Source organism: Lynx canadensis, chromosome X (genome assembly GCF_007474595.2).
Source record: "Lynx canadensis isolate LIC74 chromosome X, mLynCan4.pri.v2, whole genome shotgun sequence".
Classification (NCBI taxonomy): Eukaryota; Metazoa; Chordata; class Mammalia; order Carnivora; family Felidae; genus Lynx; species Lynx canadensis.
Genome location: NC_044321.2, coordinates 120939374 through 120948398, shown reverse-complemented (window position 1 = coordinate 120948398; position 9025 = coordinate 120939374). Strand labels below are relative to the sequence as shown.

General features: G+C 65.6%; 1 protein-coding gene and 1 long non-coding RNA gene across 2 annotated transcripts; one reads left to right on the top strand and one right to left on the bottom strand.

Annotated features, from left to right (window-relative positions):
• The first annotated feature begins 6 nt into the window (after positions 1–6).
• Positions 7–6220, top strand: FLNA (filamin A). The gene is made up of 16 exons (XM_030305152.1): positions 7–88; positions 175–315; positions 408–536; positions 710–883; positions 981–1142; positions 1236–1439; positions 1515–1667; positions 1785–1907; positions 2030–2296; positions 2445–2582; positions 2761–2876; positions 3408–3540; positions 4235–4411; positions 4603–4821; positions 4907–5110; positions 5718–6220. Exons 2-16 carry the CDS (start codon positions 186–188, stop codon positions 5903–5905), a joined length of 2517 nt encoding a protein of 838 aa, XP_030161012.1. The 5' UTR covers positions 7–88; positions 175–185; the 3' UTR covers positions 5906–6220.
• LOC115507055 lies at positions 6131–7091 on the bottom strand. Its single transcript, XR_003966546.1, has 2 exons — positions 6994–7091; positions 6131–6255 (listed from the first exon to the last, which is right to left on the bottom strand). It is a non-coding gene; the product is annotated as an uncharacterized LOC115507055 (long non-coding RNA).
• Between the last annotated feature and the right edge of the window lie 1934 nt (positions 7092–9025).

Below are 9025 nucleotides of genomic sequence, written 5' to 3'. Positions count from 1 at the left end.
TTAATGGGTGTCAATGGGCTGGATGTGACCAGCCTGAGGCCCTTCGACCTCGTCATCCCCTTCACCATCAAGAAAGGCGAGATCACTGGTGAGTGGGAGCAGGAAGGGGCTCGGGAGCCACAGAGGCTTGGGTTTGCCAGTGGCTGCCCTGACCCTGGCCCCGTTGCCCTGCAGGGGAGGTGCGGATGCCTTCGGGCAAGGTGGCGCAGCCAGCCATCACTGACAACAAGGACGGCACTGTGACCGTGCGCTATGCACCCAGCGAAGCAGGCCTGCACGAGATGGACATCCGCTACGATAACATGCACATCCCAGGTGCGCCCCCACGCTGTACTGCCAGCGCCCTGGGAGGAGCCTGGGGAGGTGGCACAGAGCCCCATTCCACCTGGCCCCTTTTCCTGCCTCAGGAAGCCCCCTGCAGTTCTACGTGGACTATGTCAACTGCGGCCATGTCACCGCCTATGGGCCTGGCCTCAGCCACGGAGTGGTGAACAAGCCCGCGGTCTTCACCGTTAACACCAAGGATGCGGGAGAGGGTGAGCCGCTCCGATCTTAGCCTCACGTTGTGCCGTGGGACGCCGTCATCCAGCGGAGACGCTCCCTAAGTGGGGCTCCGCACCTGCCACCCCGGCCGCTGCCTGTCGGGGCTCTGTGCCATCAGTGCGGGGGCCCCGGCGTGGTTCCCATCCTCACCCACGACTCTCCGTAGGGGGCCTGTCCCTGGCCATTGAGGGCCCATCCAAAGCAGAGATCAGCTGCACCGACAACCAGGACGGCACGTGCAGCGTCTCCTACCTTCCCGTGCTGCCCGGGGACTACAGCATCCTGGTCAAGTACAACGAGCAGCACATCCCGGGCAGCCCCTTCACCGCCAGGGTCACGGGTATGTGGCACTGGGAGCAGTGACAAAAGCAGGCGAACGGCGGGGCGGGCACCCTCTCCCCACCGCACCTGGACATGCAGCGACTGTCCCCTGGCAGGCGACGACTCGATGCGCATGTCCCACCTGAAGGTGGGCTCCGCCGCCGACATCCCCATCAATATCTCCGAGACGGACCTCAGCCTGCTGACAGCCACGGTAGTGCCACCCTCGGGCCGGGAGGAGCCCTGTCTCCTGAAGCGACTGCGCAATGGCCACGTGGGTAAGAGGTGGAGGGGCAGGGCCTCCTGGGAAGGGGGAGGCCGCGAGGGGCGGGCCCGCCTTCCCCTGGCTGACGGCCCTGCCCTGTGCCCAGGGATCTCATTCGTGCCCAAGGAGACGGGGGAGCACCTGGTGCACGTGAAGAAGAATGGCCAGCACGTGGCAAGCAGCCCCATCCCAGTGGTGATCAGCCAGTCGGAGATCGGGGATGCCAGCCGTGTGCGGGTCTCAGGCCAGGGCCTCCACGAGGGCCACACCTTTGAGCCTGCAGAGTTTATCATTGACACCCGTGATGCAGGTAGGTGGTGGCCACCTACCAGCTGGGGGGGGACCCCCGTGCTCGGCCCCCTGGCTCAGGGCTGTCGCTTCCCAGGCTACGGCGGACTTAGCCTGTCCATCGAGGGCCCCAGCAAGGTGGACATCAACACAGAGGACCTGGAGGATGGCACGTGCAGGGTCACCTACTGCCCCACAGAGCCCGGAAACTACATCATCAACATCAAGTTCGCTGACCAGCACGTGCCTGGTGAGTGGGGCATGCACACGTTGCCCCCGTGACGGGGCCACCCTCCCTGCCACGCACCACAGCCTGCGGGCAGAAACGTAACCTGCGTGGTGCACGGGCTGTGCTCTCTTCCTGCAGGCAGCCCCTTCTCTGTGAAGGTAACAGGAGAGGGCCGGGTGAAAGAGAGCATCACACGCCGGCGACGGGCCCCCTCGGTGGCCAATGTCGGCAGTCACTGCGACCTCAGCCTGAAGATCCCTGGTAGGAGCCCTAGGGAGCCAGGGAAGGGGGCCTTGGGGAGTCCTGGGTACCAGCCCCACGGGGCCCCGAGCAGAGGGGTGGGGCCCGGGATTCTTGCTCACCACGTTGTCCCCCACCTGCAGAAATTAGCATCCAGGACATGACAGCCCAGGTGACCAGCCCATCAGGCAAGAGCCATGAGGCCGAGATCGTGGAAGGGGAGAACCACACCTATTGCATCCGCTTTGTGCCTGCCGAGATGGGCATGCACACAGTTAGCGTCAAGTACAAGGGCCAGCACGTGCCCGGGAGCCCCTTCCAGTTCACCGTGGGGCCCCTGGGGGAAGGGGGAGCACACAAGGTCCGCGCTGGAGGCCCTGGCCTGGAGAGGGCTGAAGCCGGAGTGCCAGGTATGCCTGCTTCCCGCCAGGCTTTTGCTCTTATGGGCTGGGGCGGGGGGTGGGGTTGAGGAAGTAGCCAGCAGCACGTCAGCCATGCTCGGAGGGGACTGAGGCCAGGATAGCAGCCCTCCGTGAGGACACACTGCTCTCTCTACAGCCGAATTTAGCATCTGGACCAGGGAGGCTGGCGCCGGGGGCCTGGCCATTGCCGTCGAGGGCCCCAGCAAGGCCGAGATCTCCTTCGAGGACCGCAAGGACGGCTCCTGCGGCGTGGCCTATGTGGTCCAGGAGCCAGGTGCTGAGGGCGTGCCCAGGGCCACGGGAGGTGGCATCGGGGTGTGGGTGTCGGTCTGGGTCTGAGCGGACGGCTCCACCTGGCTCCCGCCCTCCCCTCTGAGGTCCCAGGGCCACCCGGGCTGTTTGTGGCAAGTGGGGGCCTCCCAGCACGCCCTCTGTGCTCTCTTCCTGCCCAGGTGACTACGAGGTCTCAGTCAAGTTCAACGAGGAGCACATCCCTGACAGCCCCTTCGTAGTACCTGTGGCTTCTCCGTCTGGCGATGCCCGCCGCCTTACTGTTTCTAGTCTTCAGGTGAGGCACCGAGAGAAACCGCCTGCCTGGGGCTCCTGGGCCCGGCCAGACCAGAGCCGTCGCACAGAGCAGGACTTGGCCCCGTGTCAAGTGACCCGCCCAGCCCAGCTCAGGGCGCCGGGCTTCTGCTCTGGCCGGGCGCAGCCCACGCTTGGGGTCGGCAGGAAACACCCCTGCCCACTGTGTGGAGTTTTTCTCGTGTCTCAGGTCTAAAGGCTTTGAACAGAAGCCTGTGCCCGTTGAGCACCAGGGCTGAGGTTTAAAGAGGGACAGCCTGCCAGGGCCCAGTGCTGCCCACAGCGCAGGGCTACCCTCCATTCCTGCCGCCTGGCTGTGTGACTGCAGAGTGTGGGTCTGGGGGTGGGGGCGCGTGCCTGTAGCTTACTGCCCCTCAAGAATCAGTGGCTCTCCCTCTTTAAACCAAATCGGACGCCAGATGGGTAAGTGTGACCCCCGTGGGCCTCCCGCCGCTGGGACCCTGCTCTCCTGCACCCCAGCCACCCTGTCTAACCACGTCTGCTATGCTTCCAGGAGTCAGGGCTAAAGGTCAACCAGCCAGCCTCTTTTGCAGTCAGCCTGAACGGGGCCAAGGGGGCGATCGATGCTAAGGTGCACAGCCCCTCGGGAGCCCTGGAGGAGTGCTATGTCACAGAGATCGACCAAGGTGAGGCCCTGTCCCTGCCCGGGCCACCCACCCATCTTCCCCGGCCCTGCTGGGAGCAGCGGGCCTGCCCAGCTGGCTGGAAGCAGACTGAGAGTACAGAAGGAAGGTACAGATTCTGCAAGCAGGGCCCAAGCGCCGGGGCTCTCCCAGCCGGGCAGCCCCTCCCCTGCTCACGACCCCAGCCCTGGGGGGGGGCGGCGGGTCTGCTTGGAAGCCACAGCTTCTAGGAAGGAGAACGCCTTCTGCAGGCAATATGATGCGGTCTCCTGAGGGAGCGACCCGAAGTCTAGCCACGGGGCTGGCACCTGCAGACAGGCCCGAGGCAGCCAATGTCGCCAGTCCCACAGCTAGTCGTGCCCCTGCACAGCCCCATGACCTCCGTGCCCCTGGTAACAGGCAGGGGCTGGCATCTGTGGTAACCTTTTTCCGGAGGCAGAGAGGCAAGTGCTTTGCCTGTAGATCTCCGTCCAAGTGAGCACCGACAGCAGGCCGCTTGGGCGTTTACCGCTTCAGTCCTCCGGTTTGGGGAGGCCTGTGCCCGGTGGGTGTGGGTGCCCGGTGTGGTCCCCAGAAGCAGCGGAGTGGGCCACGTGGACCTCCTGGACTGGTGGGCGAGGGAACCTCTTCACAGATGCCACCTGCTCGGTTTTCGGGGAGGGATGTCGGGCCCTCAGCATGCCCTTCTGTCCCTCAGATAAGTATGCCGTGCGCTTTATCCCACGGGAGAACGGTGTCTACCTGATTGACGTCAAGTTCAACGGCACCCACATTCCTGGAAGCCCCTTCAAGATCCGAGTTGGGGAGCCTGGGCACGGAGGGGACCCGGGCCTGGTGTCCGCCTACGGAGCCGGCCTGGAAGGTGGTGTCACAGGTAGGTCAGTGGATGCGGTTTCCGCTGTGTGGACACCGATGCTAGGCCCCCTCCTCCAAGCTGTCAGTGACAAGAGGAGGTGCAGAGGTGATGAAGCTACGCCGGGGGGCTGGGGGGCTGGGAGGCTGGGAGTGGGGGGACGGGGAAGCAGGCCGGGCCAGCTCTTCCTCACCGCCCCCCGCCAACCCCAGGGAGCCCAGCTGAGTTCGTCGTGAACACGAGCAACGCGGGAGCCGGCGCCCTGTCCGTAACCATCGATGGGCCCTCCAAGGTGAAGATGGACTGCCAAGAGTGCCCTGAGGGCTACCGGGTCACCTACACCCCCATGGCACCTGGCAGCTACCTCATCTCCATCAAGTACGGTGGCCCCTACCACATCGGGGGCAGCCCCTTCAAGGCCAAAGTCACAGGTAAGCCTGGCAGCAGACTGCCGGTGCCCAACGCAACGCCTGGCACTCTGGCTACCTCTTAGCGCCCCCCCCCACCGCCCCGCAGGTCCCCGTCTTGTCAGCAACCACAGCCTCCATGAGACATCGTCAGTGTTCGTGGACTCCCTGACGAAGACCGCCAGTGCCCCCCAGCACGGGGCCCCAGGCGCAGGTTCCACTGACGCCAGCAAGGTGCTGGCCAAGGGCCTGGGGCTGAGCAAGGCGTACGCGGGCCAAAAGAGCAGCTTCACGGTGGACTGTAGCAAAGCAGGTGGGTGCCCCGGCCCCGGTCATCACCCGTGCCCTCCAGAAAGAGGAGGCCAGAGATGAGATGGGATGACCAGTGCCTGGGAACATGGGAAGAAGGGGGTGGATGGGGTGGGAGTGCCTTCAAGGGCATGGTTGTCACTTCTTTTTTTGTTTTTGGTGTTTTCTTTTAACACGTATTTTTGAGAGACAGAGACAGAGCATGAGCGGGGGAGGGGCAGAGAGGGAGGGAGACACAGAATGCGAAGCAGGCTCCAGGCTCCGAGCTGTCGGCACAGAGCCCGACGCGGGGCTCGAACCCACAAACCGCGAGATCGTGACCTGAGCCGAAGTGGGCCGCCTCACCCACCGAGCCATCAGGCGCCCCCAGGGCGTGGTTGTCACTTCTGAAGCCACTTCCCATCTGCGCCTCCCCGCCATCATTTTTACCCTTCGGGAAGCTGCCTGGGGAGGAGCTGGGTCTCCTGTGCCGGCGGCTCTTTAGGAAGGGCCGTCACCCCTGAACACAACAGGGTGGTGGGGGCAGGATACCAAGACAGAAAGAGGGCTCGGGGGATTCTCAGTAGGAGGGAGAGACTTGGGGTCTGGAACTGAGGCCCCTTCTCTACCAGGCAACAACATGCTGCTGGTAGGGGTGCATGGCCCCCGGACACCGTGCGAGGAAATCCTGGTGAAGCATGTGGGCAGCCGGCTCTACAGCGTCTCTTACCTGCTCAAGGACAAGGGAGAGTACACGCTGGTGGTCAAGTGGGGTGACGAGCACATCCCAGGCAGCCCCTACCGTGTCCTGGTACCCTGAGCTCTGTGCCTGTGCCAGCTGGCAGCTCCCAGGATGAGAAGTGCTCCCACGCCCATCCCCCCAACCTGAGCAGCCCCCCCTGGTCTCCTTGGCCCCGGAGCCCCGGCCGGCCCTGGCCGCCCCATCACTGCAGCCACCCCAGCCCTGCGTTGCACTCACCTGCCTCCACATGGGCAAAGGAGAGAGGCGAGCAGAGGTAGCCCTTTGGTGGCTCCGCCTGTCTTCTTTGGTTCTGGGAGGGGTGGGGGGGTACTATGCACGACCACCCGCTAGTTCTCTTCCCTAGCCAAGAAGAATAAAGTTCTGCTTCCATTCTCCTGAGGCTGGTTCTGGCTTCCTTGCAAGGGTGCCTGCAGGATGATCGAAGTGTGGGCGCAGGCCCACAAGTTGCTAGAGCTCCAGGCCTAGCACCGAGGGGCTCCCGCTTTCCCAGACCCGTGCCCCACCGCCAACTGTAAGAGGCCCACTGGCAAGTCTTCTCTGCCTCCCTGGGTTCAGACCAAGGTCAGGTGAGAGACGTGTCCCACCCCCAGAAAGGGATGTGACACTGGTGTACTTTTCCCGGGGCCGCACCAGGAACAGAGACTGTCCTAAGGGAAAGCCAGGCCATGACCAGACTACAGGAGGCAAAGTACTGGATGTCGGGACCAGATAAACTGGCCTTGAAATCACAGCAGCCCCTGGCCATCTCCCAGGCTTCTTGTGTCACCATCCCCCTGGATGAGGGACTGGTCATGAGGACCTCTGTCCCAAGGGATCTCGAGGCCACTCGGTGGACAGGCGGCCCCGATCAAGGAGAGGCAGACTGGCTGCAGTGTGCTGGTTCGCTGCCCCAGGCGGCCTCACGGGGAGCTCGGAGCCCCTCGCTTAACTCCTGCACTGCCTCCCTGCCATCGCTCGTCACGTCCCACACCACAGTCTCCCGCTCTTAAAAAAAAAAAAAAAGGGTGCCTCGCTTCAAGTCCTTGTTTTGCCGCCACCTACAAAACACGGTCACCGACGTGCCACTCGTAGCCACCCCCCCTCCCTCTGAAGTCAGCCTTGCCCCTCACATGCAGGGAAGGGTTCTAAACCCAGCCAAGCCTCACCTCGCAGGCCTCCCATTACTGGCCGCTCCAGGCTCGCTGGCCATGCTGTATCTGGAAGCATGTCCGGGAACAGCAGAAGCCCAGAGCAGAGGGCACAGTTCTGATACTGTCTGATGAAAAAAGAACTGCAGCCAGGAAGGGAGGAGAGAACCAGGATGTGGCCAGCTGTGCAGCAGCAGACACGATCGGCAAAATAGAGTGAGAACAGACACTCCCTGAACTGCAGAAAAGTCGCACCACCTCCTCACTGTTCTGGAAACTGGCGGCGGCCCTGCCACCCTAGGCGCCCGGTGGCCAGTCCCGGGCGACACCGCCCTCTCAAGGCCCCACCACTTCTGCGGGGCATGCTGGCCAGGGTCCCCACAGGACAGCTCCAGAGCTGGGCTGAGCTGAGGAGGAGCCCCTGTCCCTCCCTGGATGCCACATCCTGTCCAGGCAGCTGTGACAGACGCAGGGAAGCAAGGGCGAAAGATGCCAGCCTGGGGGTGGGGAACAAGCCCCGGGGGGAAGGCTCCGCACGGAGGCTACAGGACAGACCCGGCCCTGCCCAGGCAGGGGGCAGAAGGGAGCAGGACTGGGGCTCCATCCCTGCAGAGGGCTCTGGGGTAGGACGGGCGCATGGCACCATGGCACCGGGACTCCGTCCCACGAGCGGCAAGCGCGCTGGGACCCGGTGCACTGGCAGAGTCCCGGCAGGACACCCCGGCCGCTAGGTGCTAGGAGGAGACAGGGAGGGGCAAGGCCCGGGCCCGCCACCGGGCTCACACACAGGGTGTGGAGGCCTGGTCACCTGCCCGGAGCCAGCGGGGACGGTGGCCCAGCCCCGCCGCACCCGCACCAGCGCCCAGGCCTTGCCTGCCAGGCGGGGCGCCAGGAGCAGAGGAGCGGTCCCCGCCACACGGCGACCGCAGGCTGGCCCCATCTCATCTTCTAAGTGTAGGGACGGGACCGCTGGCCACCCCAGTGGGGAGCAGCACGCCCCCCGCCCCCCATCCTTGGGGTCCTGTCCGCTCTGAGTCCAGGCAGCGCAGGGCAGGGGGAAGCTGACCAGCCCCACCCCACAGCCAGCCTCCAGCCGGCCCCAGCCACACCTCTGCACCTGGCCCTGCCTGTCGCCCTTCTGCCCCATCGCCCGCCGCCCCCCATCCCCCCCAGAGAGGCTGGAAGGGGACTGGGGTGAGGAAAGGGGGGCACCCGGCCCCTCAGGGTGGGTGGGGCTGCCGCTCACCGGAGCCAGCGAGGGAGTCCCAGCACCTCTTAGTCCGGGGCCCCTTAGGATTCTGTGGGCCCACCCCAGCGCGGGTGGCCACGCCCCGCTCCAGGGCATAGGGCCAAGGTGCTCCAGGGCAGCCCCGGCCACGGAACCCCGGCGGAACCAAGGGAAAGAGGATGGGGTGGCCGCTAAGACAGGGCCCGCGAGCACGCAGAGCGGAGCGACAGGTGCCCGCCACAGGCACCTCCCGTGCGCTCAGTGCTCTGCAGCTCTGGACGGTCTCCTCCCGCTCCCGCTCGGGTGGGTGTGGGGGAGTGGGCCCATGGCAAGTGCAGACGGGTCCCCCAGAGGGTGGGGTCTCCTCCTCCCGGGCAGGTGCATCCAGGGGAGGGCGGTCCCCAGCTGGGGCCGCTGTGCCGTGCGGCTCAGAGGTGGGGCTGGCTTCCGCCGCCTCTAGCGCTCCCCACGGGCTCCCCGCGGGCCGGGCCGTGTCTCTCAGCAGGCCTCCAGGAGCCCAGCCGGGCCACTGGCGGCGGCGGCGGGGGCGGGGCTGAGCAAACCACTGAGCCACGCGTGGGGTGGGGGGTTGCCCTTGAGCCGGCACACCTGCTGAGGACCGGCGGGCACAGACGTCCTCGGGCAGAGACGGTGAGGTGCAGGGATGGGCACCGAAGGTGGGTGGGCAGGTGAGCGGGCGCAGGATCTGGCTGCCGGGGGGGCTGCGCCCACCCACAGGGCCGGCCACCAGGGGGAGCGCCTGCGCGGCCCCGTGAGGGAAAGGGAAGACTCCGCGCCCCTCCCCGCCCGCCGCCGCCGCCG